At 51.5% G+C, this 17,675-nt stretch overlaps 2 protein-coding genes across 8 annotated transcripts in view; one reads left to right on the top strand and one right to left on the bottom strand.

The window, feature by feature from the left end:
* The window catches only part of FYCO1 (FYVE and coiled-coil domain autophagy adaptor 1), a 79,301-nt gene that overhangs the window by 46,492 nt on the left and 15,134 nt on the right, over positions 1-17,675 (top strand). For 6 of the 7 annotated variants that reach the window (XM_052651409.1, XM_052651414.1, XM_052651662.1 and 3 more), the window contains 2 exons: positions 12,000-12,095; positions 17,151-17,361. In XM_052651409.1, coding sequence (XP_052507369.1) covers positions 12,000-12,095; positions 17,151-17,361 — 307 coding nt within the window. The remainder of the gene's footprint in view (positions 1-11,999; positions 12,096-17,150; positions 17,362-17,675) is intronic. The other variant, XM_052651587.1, reaches the window with a different exon arrangement.
* Positions 1,376-2,398, bottom strand: CXCR6 (C-X-C motif chemokine receptor 6). Its single transcript, XM_052651939.1, has one exon. The coding sequence runs from the start codon at positions 2,396-2,398 to the stop codon at positions 1,376-1,378; it is 1,023 nt and encodes a 340-aa protein (XP_052507899.1).

Genomic DNA, 17,675 nt, shown 5'->3' with positions numbered 1-17,675 from the left:
GGAGCTTCCCATGGACAGAGGAGCCTGGCGGGCCCTGGTCCATGGGGTTGCAAGGAGTCGGACACCACTGAAGTGACGGAGCAGCATGCAGCTGGCCTTACCAGCCAGTGACTCAGGTCTGCCCAGGCCTCAAAACCTTACTGTTCAGCCTGTTCTGACCCCCTCCCCAAGGTCTCTCTCTAGCTGTCCTCAAAGTATTCTCCATGTCTCAGTGAGTGGTTTTGCAACATGTGAGCCAAAAAGGCCACTTTAAGCCTGTTGAGCAGGTGCTGGGGTACAATAAACATACACAAACAAGTGGCTGACATTTAAAACTCTGTCTCATCCCGTGACCACACTGCAGAGGCTCCTCTCGCGCTGGGCAGGAGGTTAGAAGCCACAGTGAAGAAGCTGGCTTGTTAACCATTGGTGTATCGATAGAGCAGTGCCCTCACAGTTGATAGTCGTAAACTTATTTCCTGTGCTCTGAGCCCACGAGTGATCACCTTTGTTTTATTCAGGATCACCGCATTAAGGTAGAATGTGCCTGAGAGTAAAAGTAGTTTGGAGACATTTTAAAAGTTTTATTTCTCAGTCATAAAAATCATATGCTATTTGATATGCATGTGTGTGTGTATAACATATACATCTATACATGATTTGTATGTGACGCATTGAATAATTCAGATTTTAAGAGCAAACCCACTGAGGATCCCGTTCAGAAGTGCTGCTTAGACTCCTGACAGTCTTCACCCAGCTTTGCGCATTTTTCTAGCCTTCTGTGGCCCACTGGAATCTTCAGTCGACCCTGTTTTGCTTCGGCCCATTCGTGTTTTCCGGTGCTAGTCCTTCCAGGATCAAGCAAAGATAGCAGGATTAACCATCTATCTCTATAAAAACGAAACCCCAAAGATGCGACAGAACCTGAGCTCATTTCTGTCAGCACCTGGTGATGAAGGTCTAAGACGCCAAGATCAGCGTTGGTTTTCATGGCTGCTCTAATGTCCCCTGCTTACCAGCCATCAGAAAAGTTTTCGGAACTTGGAAACCCAGATTCTTACCTGCCTTCAAGACCTTTGTTGGCCATGCCCCCTCTTCAGCTCTGTCCCAGTCCCATTCTCAGTGAAGGAGAACCCGGGGTCTTGAGAATCACATGTCATTTCCTGGCATCAGTATTGTTGGGGTGGAGGAAGGAAAGCCCACGCAGCTTTCAGACTCCCCTTTGAGCTTAGGCTAGGCTGTGAAAAAGCAGATCTGTTCATGTCTGAGAAGCAGCAGCCCCCCCAGCTCCGGCGTTGGGTAACCTCTCTGTGAGAACGCGCATGCTATACACAAAGCCTGCCTCATCCAGAAGACACAGCTGTGCTCCCGTGACATCCAGGAGCCTCCCCGAGCCCTACAGGTGGAACATGCTGGTGGCCTCCACGTTGTGAGAGGCTGAAGCACTCCTGGAAGTGTCCTCCGAACACGTGTGTTGGCCTGAGACACCCAGGTAAGGGAGGCAGCCTGCGTCTTTCACGAGCTTCCAGAAATTCTTCCGAAACTTGAGGCCAACAAAGGCATAGAGCACAGGATTAAGGCAGGCACGCAGGTAGGCAATGGCCTCTGTCACCGCGATGGCGTAGTGGAAGCTGGTCATGGTGTGGTACTCCCAGCTCGTGCTGCGGATGAGCTTCACGAGGTTGAAGGGCGTCTGGGTCAGCAGGAACACCGCCACCACCAGGAAGATGATCTTTAGAGACTTGTGCTTCCGGAAGCCTCGAGCCTGAAGCAGCGTCTTGATGATGACCGAGTAGCAGACGACCATGGCAAGCAGTGGCAGGAAGAACCCCAGGGTCATCTGGGTGGCCAGCACCATGGAGGAAATCGCCTCGTGATAACCGCAGAAGGGCCGGTCGTGGTAAAGGACATTGCCGTAGATGATCTGCGGCAAGGAAACCAGCAGGGAAACCACCCAGATGGACGAGCAGATGGCCTTACCCCAGGCCATGCGCTTGGCCTGCTGGTTGTAGGCCTTGGTGGCCCGCACCACCGCGACGAAGCGATCCACGGTGATGCAGGTGAGGATGAGCATGGACGTGTAGAAGTTCAGCGTGTAGATGCCCAGCAGGGCTTTGCACATGACGCTGCCAAAGACCCACTCGTGGATGCCTGCATAGGCCCAGAAGGGCAGAGTGCAGACGAACACCAGGTCAGCCAGGGGCAGGTTCATCAGGAACACATCCGTCAGGCTCTTCAGCTTCTGGTAGAAGACGTAGATGACCAGCACCAAGGAGTTTCCCACCAGGCCGCAGGTGAACACCACCACGTACATGCTCGGCAGGAAGAACTTGCTGAACTGCAGGAAGTCTTGGTGCCCCTGGCTGCTGTCGTTGGAACTATTGAAGAACCCGAGGTCTTCGTAGTTATACTCAGCCATGTCGTCTGTTCTGCTGGACCCCTGGGAGACAGACCACAGGAATTACATCCATTTGGGTTGAGGGTGACCCCTCCTGTCCTCCCACTGTCCCACTGCCCACATTCAGGGGGCAAATGTGCGTGTACGTATGCTAAGTCACTTCAGTCATGTCCGACACTTTGCAACCCTGTGGACTGTAGCCCACCAGGCTCCTCTGTCCGTGGGATTCTCTAGGCAAGAATACTCGAGTGGGTTGCCATTTCCTTCTCCAGGGGATCTTCCCCACCTGGGGATCGAACCTGCGTCTCTTAAGTCTCCTGCATTAGCGGACGGGCTCTTTACCACTAGTGCCCCCTAGGAAGCCCCCTCCTGTCTTCCCACTGCCCTGCTGCCCACATGTTGGGGGCAAATAGTCAGCTTCTAAACGTTCCCACTGTTCTGCTGGGTAACAGCCCAGGATACTGGGGACAGCCTGTTCTGAGAGGAAACTGCTCAGCAGTTTAACTTGCGGTAAAGCTCTCAGGACCCCACCCACATTCCAGAAAATCCTGTGCTGAATGGCCTTGGAAGTAGAGGTCATCACATGGTGAAATGGGGACCATGTCCTTTTGGAAGGACTGCGCTGGTCTTCAGTGGGGAGGCTGTCTTCATCTGCCTGGGCCTCACAGCAGGTACCCACCCAGCCTGTGCCCCATGTTTTGTGAGGTTGACCCCTGGACCTGGAATTGTGAAGCTATGGCAATATCCCCTTTAGAGGGGGGTCCACCTTGCTGGGCCTGGAAAGCAAGAGGAGTTTGGTCCTTTCTGCCCCAGGTGGCCTGTTCATCCTGCCTCATCTTCCTGTGATGGGGAGACAGGTCGGGGAACAGCCAGGCTGCCCGGTGCTTTGGCTGAGTGGCTTCCTGCCCAGGGAACTGGGTGGTTCTCCTCACGCCCAACCCCAGCCTTCCCCTTGCTTGTCTGTGTATGATATTTCACCCTCAGGGCCTCTTTGATCTCTAGGAATCTCTTCAGGGTAGATTACCTGAGAAGGGAACATTGCTCTTGCTTTTATAACCAACTGTGTAGGGCTGAGGGGTCTCCTTTAACAAACAGAAGAGCTGATGGAAATGGGATGTCAGGGGGATGGGCAGCCACAAACAGGGCCGGTGGCCAGCCTTGCAGTGGGGCTGCTTATAGCAGAAACCAAATAGCTGTCTTTCTTGCCTGGGGGTCCTAGCCCTTCAAGATAGTCACCACCTGGGACCCTGCTCTGGGCCCTGGGACCCCGCTGGGGACCACGGACCAGCCCCAGGGGTGACGTAGTCTGGTGCAGGAGCAGGGGCAGCTTTGGCAGCATCAGCCTTGGGGAGTCAGGTCGGTCCCCTGCAGGTCAGTGACCCGCGGACACTGAGCTCGCAGGGGCTCCTGCAGTGACTCGTGCCATAACCCACTGGCACCTCAAGGAGAGCTTTAGGAAGGACAGGCCTTCGTCCAGCAAAGGCAGAATATCAACCGGCCAGAGGAGAGGCTGCAAGAGAGACAGTTTCTCCTTTTGGCCTCCTCAGAGACTCGACTTTTCCCCATGCTGGGTCCTGACTAGAAGGGATGTCCATCTTCGTGCTACCACCTTGGTTGTCCATGGGGTCAAAGCAGCAGAAAGGACCTTGCCTTTGGGCTAGGACTGCTTAGTGCTAAGTCCCTCCTCCTGGACCACAAACCGTTGGCTCTAAGAGTGAAAGGCCAGCCCGGCAGCATTGTGCCCCGCCGTCTCTGGGCTGTAGGTTAAGTTGGGTCCAACGATCATGTGTCTGTGTTACTGCTTCACATGGGGGCAAAAACATTTATCATTTAGAACATGACATTGAAAGTAACGTCACATCTCCATTACCGCTTGACTTACTCTTCCCTGTAAAAAATGCATTGCACTGGCATTGCAGTTGCCTCAGAGGACCCATGCAAATTCATTTGTAACAGTTGGTAAATTTAGACAGTATTTAACAGATTGGGAATGCACAGTTATGTGCAGATGGAGTATTAAAAATTACTTTCCCTTCTAGAAATGTTAAAAGTACTCATTTCTTTATTTTCTCTAACCAGAGTCCTAGGTTGATTTGTGAAAATTTTAAAAATAATAATATATCCAACTTTGGAAATAGTAAATATGTGATAATAAATAAAGAAAATATAATCTAGGCATAAAATAGAATATGATTGAAACATTTAGGAAGCACCCTTGACTTTGGGAAATACAGTGTGTTAAGCATTGTTTTTATTGGAGCATAGTTGATTGACTGTGTGGGGTTAGATTCAGCTGTGCAGCAAAGTGAGTGAGTTATACATGTACGGATGCCTACTCTTTCTTTCTAGATTCTCTCCCCGTATGGGCCATTACAGGGTATTGAGTAGAATTCCCTGTGCTATACAGCTATATAGGAGTGTGTACGTGTCAATCGCAGTCTCCCAATTTCTGCCCCCCCCCAAATACATTTAAATTCCTCAAAACAATGTAAGCACAAAGTAGATATGCCAAATACTATTTGGCTGTTACTATTACAGCGAATAGATGACAAAGTGCATGTGAAATTGATGATGATCTCAACGTGCTTTGATCAGAAACCGCTTTGAGAGTCTCCTAAAAGCTGCACATCATTTCCCTCAGTGATGATGTACATACATGCCTGCAATTGCAGGGATTCATGAACTCTAAACCCCCCTGTTCCATACTCTATGGGCCTTGTTTAAGAACCTACGATAAGCTCTATGGTTTGGACAAAATTTTTTTTAAAACAAACAGAAATTACATTTTATCAGCAGTTCACCCCTGACTGGTAGAATTAGTAGTGACTTATTTCCCTTCCTCATTTAAAATTTTCTGTATTTTCAAAAGCTATTACAGTTGTGTATTGATGTACATGGAGAAAAGAAAGTAAACCATGAGCTAAGATAACAACGGTCCTATAAAATGGGAAAGAAACGAAAAAAAAAAGGAAAAAGAGATTAGTCAGTGAACAACATGGGTAGCTAGCGTCTCCTTATCTCCTAGGGAAGGTGTGATTCTGCCATTCATATCAGCAGCGTGTTTAGTTTTTTAGTTTAGTCTCTCAGTCGTGTCCGACTCTTTGTGACCCCCTGGACTGTAGCCTACCAGGCTCCTCCGTCCACGGGATGCTCCAGGCACTGGGGTGGGCAGCCATTTCCTTCTCCAGAGGATCTTCCCGACCCAGGGATTGAACCCAGGTCTCCCACACTGTAGGCACATCATGTTACCAGCGTCGTATTACAGAAACAGATTAAGTCACGGTCCTCTACTCTAGCCCTCTGGCAGCAAGTGGCTGAGTTGGAGTTTGAGCCAAGAGCAGTTGAGCTTGAAAACCCAGGCACTTGACTGTACCACGCTGCAGCAGGACTCTGAGAATCCCCCCCAAAACGTGGGGTTAGCCCCTCTTTTAACTATAAAGAAAAGATAAATGACTCACCGGTAGAGCTGCTCTTTCAGTTTGTTAACCAGACGAGGTTGCTCACAGCAGCAAGGTCTGCCTTTGTCTCTGATGTGGTCCGGGTTTCCGTTGAGTGATTGTGAAGAGTCCTCAGTTGGTGATGTTAGGAGGCCCAGCCCTTCCCCGTCTTGCAGGTCAGAATCCACATGACCCAGCCCACACCCGTGTAACTTGGGGGTCCGAGAGACAAAGCGGTGGCTCCGATGCTGCACAACCCCCACAGCCTGGCTGGGGTCTTACCCTTTTACCAGGATCTGAGAGGGTTTTAATTTGTAAACCAAAGGGGAGCCATGCGCAGGTCTGGCATTGGTAGTCCACTGAAGATGGTGGCATTTATACCCTAAAATTATTTCATCCACTAGTCGTATGTTCCTTTGGAGCAGTTTGGGTCTGGACCAGTGCAAAGTTGATGCTATGGCCTGGGTTCTGTGTGTGTACACCTCCAACATACATGACAGCCCTGATCCCTATAGCAACTGTGCAAGTAGGTATTATCCCATTTTATAGATGGGAATACAGAGGACCATAGCCAGAGAACAACCCTCATGGACTCACAGCCAGTAACTGCCATTGCCAGGATGCAAGGCCAGGTGTCTGTCATCACCAGGCCAGTGGGCCAGATGGCTTCTAGAGATGGGTCTGCCAGAGGGCCTGATGTCACCCTGCCTCCTAAACCCACTCCACTCAGGTGGTGCTCACCGCCCTGCTTCTCACAGCTAGGGTCACCAGTGAACAGGCTGAACCAAATCCTGAAGGACCTGTCTCTCTCAACAAGACATCCCTTCACAGGGAGCCAGCCCCACATTTTGGAGCTTTGAGAGATGAGTTCCTCCCAGCGACAAGCCAACCGTGTCACTTAGGCCCAGTTCACGGGGTGATGACAGAAGGGCCTGAACCTGGTCAGACACACTGACTTGGCAGTGCTTATCCCCCTCAGCACGTCCTCCCTGGGGAGAAGCAGCAGCCCGGTGCCCTCTGTGACCGCGCCCATGCCTGGGAGGGAGGAGAGCTATGTATCTCAGAGAGAGCGAGACTCTACTTGTCATAAGCATTCTCCAGTGGAGAGTTCAAACTCACAACTAAGTCAGAGCACCACCGCCCCCCCCCCGCCCCCAGTTTGAGGGCCAGAATTTTATTTCTGTTGTCTTCCAATTTGGAGTGTCGGTTGCTTGTCTTTGAAACAAAAGTGAACTTCTTGACGGCAAATACCCAATCATATGTCTTGGGTTTTCCCCCAGATCATGCAAACAGTTCTTGAGCAGAATCAGGGAACAATAAAAGGGCCGTGGCAGCTGTGCCCACCGCAGGCTCTCTTGGGGTCAGACTCTTGACCCATTCCCTTTTTCTGAATGCCTGACACTCTGGAGCCAGAGCCCTGGTTCCGGCAGCAGCTCTGGGACCAGGGATGCGGCAGTGGCTGCCGGGAGAGGAGTAACTGCCAGGCGGTGGTGGGTGGTGGGGGCTGTGGAAGATGAGTGGAAAGACCCTCAGAAAAGCAGCCTACCCAGAGGGCCACAGGCGGCGGGTCAGTGGTGAGGACAGGGATGTGGGTCTGCATATTTACCAAGTAATCAGACATCAAAACCAGAAGCACCCTTCTTCACTTGGTTTTTCAGCAAAAAGGAAGCCAAAACCCAAAGAAAAACTGGTAAGAATTTAAAAGTCAAGTAAAAAGATGCGCCCAAGCCCCACAGTGAATGTGGCCCACCGTGTGGCTTAGCCTCTCCATCTAGACCCGAGCTGTTCGGCAGAGCCTTCTGGAATGCTGGGTGTGCCCTGTGGCCGTGTGACCAACAGGCAAGTGTAGGTATCAGGCACTTGGAGTGTGGCCACCGGAACCATGGAGCCAAGCTTTGAGTTTTGTTTTAATTCTGATGAATTTAAGCAGCCACATGAGGCCAGTGGTTCTGCACTGTACTCTACTGGGCAGAGCAGTTGTAAAGCAGAGGCCTCTCCAGTTCACAGGAGGCCCCGGGTAACAGGCAGAGCAGCACTCCTAACTGCTGGCCTGGCCTGGCAGAGGGGCAGGTGGGGCCCCCTGAAGAAGGCTGTCAGCAGGACACACAGGCCAGGAGGCTCTCTAGGCTCCATGCCTTCCCCAGACAACCTGAGTGGCCAGGAGTCTGCTCCTCGGGCAATTGGCAGGATTGAAGTTAAAGAAGCAAGTGGTTGAGGCATTCTGATTTGTGACAGGAAAATACTATAGATTCCAGCTGCAGATACTGAGCTGGACAGAGCCCCACTGTGACCCCTCGTCCAAGCAGGCGTGGACCCTGGGCCACCTTGCTGGAGACTTCCTCAGCGTCTTTGCCTGTGGTCACCAGTTCATTCTTGCTTGCTTCTGAAGTGGAGTGAGCCTTGCTCACGTCCTTGAGGACATTAGGGACAGAAACCACGTTGGCTGTGTGCAAGGCAGGTGCCGAGGCCAAATGTGGCAGGGGTGGCCAAGATGACCACCCCTAAGAGGGCAAGGTGACAGATACATGTGCCTCAGTACAGGTTCCTCTCGACTGACCGCAGGCTCAGGGGCGGAAACGCAGATGGACAGGATGGGGTGACATGCCATCAGCCACAAGAGGCCACCATAGCTAGTAGTCGGTTCCCACGGCCAGAGCAAGGGGAGGAGGAAAGTCACCTGTGGACAGTGAGCTTTTCTGAAACATCTCAGTGGCAACAAAAGGAGAGAGGGTGCCCCCTAGTGGCCTTGCATTTGTTCCCTGTCCTTCTCAAACTTCAAAATCCCTTGATATCTTCCAGCAGAGTTGCTTGAACATTTTCTGCTGCGTCCCACAGGCAGAAATTTACATGACTACCCAGGTGTGTATCTGTGTAGACATAAAGTCAAACAAGAGCCTCTTAAAAACAATAATGCTTATCCTTACTTCATGCAATGTGATGCAAAAATGTGTTGACATTTTCTATTTTATTTTTAATATGCATCATAACTTACTCAGCTGATTCACAGCTCACTGATTGGGTTGTAACCCACAGTTTGAAGAGCCATTGAAAGGAAGGTCTGTGTCCCTAACCATCGCCTTTGAGACTGCATCACCCACCCATGCACACTCCCCCCTCCCCCACCCACCCCTCCCCCGCCCGTCACAGAGCTCCCCGACACGGGGCCTCAGCCAGGACTGGCAAGGGTCGTGGGATCTACTCTGGTAATACATGCAAGTAATCAGGTTGTCTGTGTCATGATGGTCAGAGAGGTGAGGAGATGGAGGAGGAGAAGAAATAATAGATGAAGACTTTTTTTTTTATCGCACCCCACGGCTTGTGGGATCTTAGTTCCCCAGCCAGGGACTGAACCTGTGCCTCCTGCAGTGGGAGCAGAGAGTCGCTACCGCTGGACCACCAGGGAAGTCCCGGTGTCTTTTATTTATTCACTTATTATTATTTTTTTAATTGTTTGGCTTTTTCTATTTTAAACGTTATTTTCTCGTTTTTACATTTAGGTCTGTGATCCATTTCTGAGTTAATCTCTTGTCTGTGGTGCAGAGTATGATCAGTTGTTGACACTGCCCTTTTGCATTGGGGTATTCAGATTTTTTCCTAGCACCATTATTACATGGCATGTGGGATCTTAGTTCCCCAATTAGGGGTTGAACCCGTGCCTCCTGCATCAGAAGGTGAAGTCTTAGCCCCTTGGGGAAGTCCTCTGATGTCTTTTATTCTTAATGCAGGAAAACTGAGGGAACGAACCACAGTTTCCAGCATTCATTTCACATGTTATTTATCTCTCATTTATGGTGCTTCACTTTGGACAAGGTTGAGAGCCAATGAAATGAGACAGGCTGACTGGCGCTGGGACTCCCAGCTCCTCTCCCCTGTCCCTCTGCTTCCCCAGCTATTAAGTGGAAGTTGGACTGGATGATTCTTAGAGCTGCTTCTTACACTAACATTCTGTGATGGCAGTGTAGGAATCTGGAAGCCAGTGGTTGAAAGGTGAACAGGAAGGAGGTGTTGGACAGGGAGGAGGTCAGAGGTGGGCTGGGCCAAGGAGGAAAAGGAGTGACAGGTTTGCCCTTGGTGGCAGCAGACACTTCAGGACATGTTCTTGCTGCTCCTTCCCTGGAAACAGTGCCCGCCAGGTTGAGCCTGGCTCCTCCCGGCCAGTGGAATGCCTTCTCCAAGTCCTTTGAAACTTACAGCCTTTGTAGGCCGGCAGAACTGGGGTCCAGCTGGTTCCATCTCCTCCCTTTTAGAGAGGAAAACATGGAGAAGGAAGTGGCTCACCCAGAGTCAGAGTTGGTCATAAAGCCAAGACTGGAACCGCCTTGAGTGATGCCTACCCCTTCCACCTGCGTGCCCCCCTCTCTCACACACACACACAAGCCATACTCCCTCTGGATCCACTCCTCGCCCCAGCCAGAGGGCGCCCACTGCTTGGACCTCAGGGCACTCGGACCCAAGGGCAGGGTGTCTGTGGACAGGCTCTCCCACCTATCATGGGTTGATGGAGACGGCACAAACATCCCCGGCCAGACACCTGGGCGCTAATGGCTGTCTGATTATCTCGGGAGCCCTGGAGGCCCCCTCCATGCCAGCCACCACCTGCACCCTCACAGCAGCGCCCTGGGCAGCCTGCCGCAGTCAGTGGGCTCAGCCCCCCAGCAGTAGACAGGAGCGGGGAGGGGAGTTGGGGCCGTATAGTGGGGCGAGCAGCGGCCCAGCCTTGTGGGGGGCAGGTGTGGCGTCCAGCTATCTGAAGGAAGCCAGGTCTCTTGTGCAGAGGTCTCCTGAGAGGAGAGGCCCCTCTTGTGCCGGGCTGTCCTCCAGAGAGAGAGGCTGTGTAAGCTGGCAGGCTGCAGTCTGCTTCATGTGAGAGGATCTCGTTCAAGGTGAAGGGGCTGCGGGTTGGCCTCAGGTGTGGCTCTGCCAACCCAGCGCCCGCCACCCCTGAGCCACTTGGAGACTTCCTTCTTCGGGATCTGTCCCTGATTCTTCTCTTGACTTCGTCAGTTTTTCCTGTGCCCTCTCATCCTGAATTTACACACTGACGATTCACTCCCCCACGTGTATTTCTTTGCAAGTATCATGGATGTGCTTTGATTCCTGTAGACGGCCGTGGCCTGTCCTTTGGGGCAGGGACAGTCCCGCTGCAGCCCCTGTCTGCAAGATCTTGTGGGCCAGGGGGAGATGAGACCCCTGCAGATGGGCAAGGCCCAGCGTGACCGGGGCTGTGACTGGGGTGGGGACGAGTATGCGGTGCAGGAGCGCGGAGGGTGGGAGCGGGCGGCGGCTGCCGTGTGTGTCAGCCCCTGGGGGAGGCACCGGGCACCCCTCCCAGACTCCCAGACTCCCAGGGTGTCGTGGTTACTGCAGTGCACTGTGTGTCACAGACATTCCTGCCCCCAGAGCCGCGTGAGAGCCAGTGAGGCCTCGGTGTCCCCGTCCGTGACCTGTGGCCCCTGGCATCTTAGACAGTATGCGCCAAGGAGCAGCAACTCAGTAGGGTTTAAAAACGTTCTGTGGGAACACTAAATTTAAAATTTAGGAGGTTCTTTTACTGCAGGACATTTCAGAGCCTTGAATTTACTGTGTAAAAATGCCTTGAGTTTCGGAGAAAGAGTATGGGGTTCCCCTCCCCAGGCACTGGTGTTCCACAGAGCACACTTTGGGAACCGCTTTCCTGCCAGGCAGCTCCAGCAGCTGGTTCTCTGGACAGCAGACCATGATGGGAGGGAAGAGATGTGGCATGGGTCTGCCCCCCTTATATGAGGGGGCCTCCACCACCTCCCTCTCGGCCCGTGCGACTTCCTGCCCTTTCACCCTGTCCGTGTTCCTCGGGGAAGGCCCAGAGCAGGCTCGTGGAGTCAGGGATAGGCGCTGTGAAGTTGGCATCCGTGGTGCTGGGCGCTCTCCCCACAGCTGTAAGTCTGCTGGCGTGGGAGAGGAGGGCAGCCCATTTGTGCTGGGCGGACACTGGGGAGATCTCTGCGGCCCTGCTGTCCCCCCGCACCTCGCCGTCCTGCCCACCCTAGCCTGGCCCCCGTGGCTCCCCAGACACAGGGTCTGTGGGCTCTGTCCCGGCGTCCGTGATCGGAAGGGCTCCCTGCGTGTTCTGGGCATAGCTACTGGACTCCAGCAAGACTGCGGGCCTATGTGCTGACAGCTAGCTGGCTGTGTTTGTGACATTTCAGGGACACCACGTCCACCTCGCTCACCCCTGAGGATGCTGAAGACATGCCCGTGGGGCAGGATTCTGAAATCTGCTTGCTGAAGTCGGGAGAACTGATGTAAGTCGTGGGCCCTAGCTGGCCTTGCTGGGGTGGCGGGAGCTGGAGGTCACAATTGGGGAGGAGAGGAGGAGCGCCAGAGGAGGCCTGGCCTTTCCACGCCCCTCGGAAAACACCCCTGTGCTCGGACTGGGCACCCACAGTGGCTTTCGGGCGTGCGCTGCTTTTTCTTTTTCCCTTTCTTCTTCTTCGTTTTTTTGGTAAGATTTATATACAGTAAGATTTCCCGTTTATAGTGCACAGTGCTTGGATTTAGACAGATGATACGGTGTAGTCACTGATTGTCTGGCAGCCCACACGTCCTGCTCGGCCAGAGGCTTATACAGTCTCAGGCCCCCGTGCCCAGCCAGCTCCACTCCCTGTTCTGCCAAAGAGGAAACCTTGATCCAGAAAAGAAAAATGACTGTCCCCTCCATGGGACCAGAGTGTAGATATAGAACAGTCCCATCACCCTGGAAGGCTTCCCTGCCCTCTTGTAGCCATTCTTCCTGTACTTCTGTGCCCTGTGTATGTTACAAGGTGGTGCTTACTGTGGAAAAGAAAAGATAATTTTAAATAGAAAACACTAAGAAGGTAAGACTTGAAGGAGTTGCCATGCAGAAATGTGAGGGAACACCATTCAGGCGGAGGGAACAGTCGGTGCACAAACCCTGGGGCAGGATGGTGGCTGGAGCAGAAAGCAGGAGAGAGACTGGATGAGGAGGAGACAGGACCCACGTCGCACCAGGCCTTCTGGGCCATCGTAAGGACTTTTAATCTGAGGGAACTAGGAGCTTTAAATTAGATTTGGGTTAGAAGCATGACTTGACCTAACTTACGTTAGAAACAGAGTCACTCTGGTTGCCATGTGAAGAATGACTCTGCAGGGACGGAAGTAGGGAGACCAGTAGAATTTACGTTTGTAATGTGAGTACTGTAAACAACAGACTTTTTTAAGATTACATTTGAGCAGAGATGGCAAACCCTAACTATCTTCTCATTAGCATCTCCCTTAGCGAGACTGAGTATTGTCCTCTCACTGAGCAGTTGAGGTCTAGAAAGTGAAAAAAGATTAAGGGCACAATCCAGGTCACCGGGGTGCAAGGGCAGAATTCTGGAACGTAAAATAATGAAATGACCTAGCATCAGTGGGGCATCCTGTCAGAGTGAGTGGTGCAACACGATCTCCAGCTTATGAGACCTCTTTTCCACAATAGACGCCTCTGCCTACTCTCAGATTCTTGAAACCTGTTCATATTGGACAAGACCTTTTTTTTTTTTTTTTACTATCAGTTCAGTTCAGTTCAGTTCAGTCGCTCAGTTGTGTCTGATGCTGAGACCCCGTGGACTGCAGCACGCCAGGCCTCCCTGTCCCATCAGCAACTCCTGGAGTCTACTCAGATTCATGCCCATTGAGTCAGTGATGCCATCCAACCATCTCATCCTCTGGCGTCCCCTTCTCCTCCTGCCCTCAATCTTTGCCAGCATCAGGGACTTTTCAGATGAGTCAGCTCTTCACATCAGGTGGCCAAAGTACAGGAGTTTTAGCTTCAGCATCAGTCCTTCCAATGAATATTCAGGACTGATCTCCTTCAGAATGGACTGGTTGGATCTCCTTGCAGCCCAAGGGACTCTCAAGAGTCTTCTCCAACACCACAGTTCAAAAACATCAATTCTTTGACACTCAGCCTTCTTTATAGTCCAACTCTCACATTGATACATGACTACTGGAAAAACCATAGCTTTGACTAGATGGACCTTTGTTGGCAAGTAATGTCTCTGCTTTTTAATATGGTGTCTAGGGTGGTTCTAACTTTTCTTCCAAGGAGTAAGCGTCTTTTAACTTCATGGCTGCAGTCACCATCTGCAGTGATTTTGGAGCCCAGAAAAATAAAGACTGTCACTGTTTCCACAGTTTCTCCATCTATTTGCCATGAAGTGATGGGACCAGATGCCATGATCTTAGTTTTCTGAATGTTGAGCTTTAAGCCAACTTTTTCACTCTCCTCTTTCACTTTCATCAAGAGGCTCTTTAGTTCTTCACTTTCTGCCATAAGGGTGGTGTCATCTGCATATCTGAGATTATTGATATCTCTCCCAGCAATCTTGATTCTAGCTTGTGCTTTCTCATGATGTGGTCTGCATATAAGTTAAATAAGCAGGGTGACAATATACAGCCTTCAGTTCAGTTCAGTTCAGTTCAGTCTCTCAGTCATGTCTGACTCTTTGCGACCCCATGAATCGCAGCACGCCAGGCCTCCCTGTCCATCACCAGCTCCCAGAGTTCACTCAGACTCAGTCCATCGCGTCAGTGATGCCATCCAGCCATCTCATCCTCAGTCGTCCCCTTCTCCTCCTGCCCTCAATCCCTCCCAGCAACAGTCTTTTCCAATGAGTTAACTCTTTGCATGAGGTGTCCAAAGTACTGGAGTTTCAGCTTCAGCATCATTCCCTCCAAAGAAATCCCAGGGCTGATCTCCTTCAGAATGGATTGGTTGGATCTCCTTGCAGTCCAACGGACTCTCAAGAGTCTTCTCCAACACCACAGTTCAAAAGCATCAATTCTTTGGTGCTCAGCTTTCTTCACAGTCCAAGTCTCATATCCATACGTGACCACTGGAAAAACCATAGCCTTGACTAGACGGACCTTTGTTGGCAAAGTAATGTCTCTGCTTTTCAATATGCTGTCTAGGTTGGTCATAACTTTTCTTCCAAGGAGTAAGCGTTTTTTAATTTCATGGCTGCAGTCACCATCTGCAGTGATTTTGGAGCCCCCCAAAATAAAGTCTGCCACTGTTTCCACTGTTCCCCCATCTATTTCCCATGAAGTGATGGGACCAGATGCCATGATCTTCGTTTTCTGATTGTTGAGCTTTAAGCCAACTTTTTCACTCTCCTCTTTCACTTTCATCAAGAGGCTTTTTAGTTCCTCTTCACTTTCTGCCATAAGGGTGGTGTCATCTGCATATCTGAGGTTATTGATATTTCTTCCAGCAATCTTGCTTCCAGCTTGTACTTCTTTCAGCCCAGCGTTTCTCATGATGTACTCTGCATATAAGTTAATTAAGCAGGGTGACAATATACAGCCTTGACGTACTCCTTTTCCTATTTGTAACCAGTCTGTTGTTCCATGTCCAGTTCTAACTGTTGCTTCCTGACCTGCATATAGGTTTCTCAAGAGGCAGGTCAGGTGGTCTGGTATGCCCATCTCTTTCAGAATTTTCCAGAGTTTATTGTGATCCACACAGTCAAAGGCTTTGGCATAGTCAATAAAGCAGAAATAGATGTTTTTCTGGAACTCTGTTGCTTTTTCGATGATCCAGCAGATGTTGGCAATGTGATCTCTGGTTCTTCTGCCTTTTCGAAAACCAGCTTGAACATCTGGAAGTTCACGGTTCACGTATTCCTGAAGCCTGGCTTGGAGAATTTTGAGCATTACTTTACTAACGTGTGAGATGAGTGTAATACAGCCTTGATGTACTCCTTTTCCTATTTGGAGCCAGTCTGTTGTTCCATGTCCAGTTTTAACTGTTGCTTCCTGACATGCATACAGATTTCTCAAGAGGCAGGACAGGTGGTCTGATCTTCCCATCTCTTTCAGAAGTTTATGTTTTTAACTATAATCAGCCAAAAAGCTAATTTAACACATGGAAAAATGGTCCATTGAATTGAATTTTTCACACGTGAATGAGCTGTATCAGAGCTGTTCTTTACAGTATTTTGGATTTTTAATCATCAGTTAGTCTTCTCATCCGCAAAGCTTGGCCAGTATTCCCAGCCACCTCTACACCTTTGGAACCTTTAGCACCACCCCTTGCACCCCTGTGCAGTCTTAGGCAAGTTACGCACTCTCCCTGAATTTTGGTTTCCACCACCGCTGTGTTAAAGGGGCAGTAGTATTTTTCTTCACAAAGGGCAGGCTGGTATAGTGGAAAGGCAGTGGCTTTGGCTGAGACCTGTATGGACCTAGGCAGAGTCTTTCTGAGTCTTTTTGAATCTTAGCTTCCTCGTGTGTAGATGAGAACAAACCTGAAGCTGGCGAGCCGAGTCGGCCCTTTCACGGTTGAGGAGAGGAGAGGAAAGGAGAGCAAGGCCACGGGCTCCCGACCTGCAGCTCCTCTCTGGAGGCCCCACCTTCGTGGCCTTGACTCACCTGCTGCCTCTGGATTTGCAGTGCCGCAGGGGGCACGGCCCTTAATGAGGGAGACTTTGCCCTTCCAGGCAAGTTTATCCTCTGATGTAATTCTCACACCAGCCAGAGGCAGGCATGGTCGTCCCTGGCTGCAGCCTGAGCCTGAGCCCTGTGGCAGGAACCAGCACCGTGCCCTCTGTCCAGCCAAGGAACTCACTGTCCCCAAGCCTTTAAGCTTTTGGAACTGGCTGTTAATCCAGCTAATGAGAGGAGAGCATAGGGACACGGCCCCCAGAAGCCTCTCTCCTCAGGGCCCTCATCCCACCCTGCATTAGCAAGCCTGGGGCATTTGTGTTTAAGAAATGCGCGTCAGGGTGCCCCTGAAATCTCAAGGCAGGTCCCGGATTTCTGCTGAAAAGAGAGATCACCGACAGAAAGGACAGGAAGTTTCAGACCACGGGTATGCATTCTGCGGGTACTGAACAGGTAAAAGCCAGGGAGCGGAGAAAGGAGAAAGAGAGAGTGGACCGCCGGGCAGAGGGCAGCCGCAGGAGAGCTGTGCAAGCTGAGGCCTCGGCACACACTTCCTGCCCTCGAGGGGCCCAGAGCGGCCCAGGCGTCTCGGTTCCGCCGGCTCGCAGGGACCACACCAGCTCCTTGAAGACAAGGATTGTCGTCTGTAATTTTCACTGCTGTGTCCCCAGTGCCTCGAGCTATGCCAGGCATCTGTTAATAGTTAAGTGCGCAGGAAACAGCTGATGGCGTGGGCTGCACATCAGGGTTTCTCCCACGATTAAGCCTGTCAATCATGGTGACCAAAGGCTTGGCCGCCCTGCAGCAGCCTCTAGCTGTCTCCGGTCACCTCTGAGTTACAGGCAACATGGCCAGTGGACTCAAGCGCTTTCCCTGCTGTGTTTAAGCCCCTCTCTGCATTCGTGTTTCAGGATAAAATTACCCCTCACGGTGGAAGAGATCACCAACTTCGGGGAGGGCAGCAGGGAGCTGTTTGTGAGGTCCAGTACCTACAGCCTCATCCCCATCACCGTGGCCGAGGCAGGCCTCACCATCAGCTGGGTCTTCTCCTCCGACCCCAAGAGTATCTCCTTCAGCGTGGTCTTCCAGGAGGCCGAGGACACGCCGCTGGATCAGTGTAAGGTGAGGCCGGCTCCCTGCCAGCAGGATGCCCAGACAGCCCTTCCCTGGACTGTTGTGAGAAGGACGGAGGGAAACCAGGGCGGAAAAGCTCACCGGCCTGCGTCAGGCAGAGCAGGCGACGCAGCTGGGCTTGTCCAGTGGGGACGGAAGGGCCTGAGAACTGTCTCCCAACGTCTGAAGGCCATTCCTGGGTCAGCTGCAGACAGACCTTGGGGTAGGTCGGTAGATGAAACTGAAAGGAATACAGATGCGTGACTCAGGGTAAGGATCGTATTTTAACAGAGTCGTGGAGAGCACGAGTGAGTAGTGACGGG

The sequence above is a fragment of the Budorcas taxicolor genome, chromosome 1, assembly GCF_023091745.1.
Source record: "Budorcas taxicolor isolate Tak-1 chromosome 1, Takin1.1, whole genome shotgun sequence".
In the NCBI taxonomy this organism is placed as follows: domain Eukaryota; kingdom Metazoa; phylum Chordata; class Mammalia; order Artiodactyla; family Bovidae; genus Budorcas; species Budorcas taxicolor.
Note: the sequence above shows the minus strand (reverse complement) of the source record. Positions and strands in the feature narration are given on the sequence as shown.

Bases quoted from the DNA above. Each gene is read 5' to 3' on its own strand.
- CXCR6 (XM_052651939.1), bottom strand. From the start codon at position 2,398: ATGGCTGAGTATAACTACGAAGACCTCGGGTTCTTCAATAGTTCCAAC.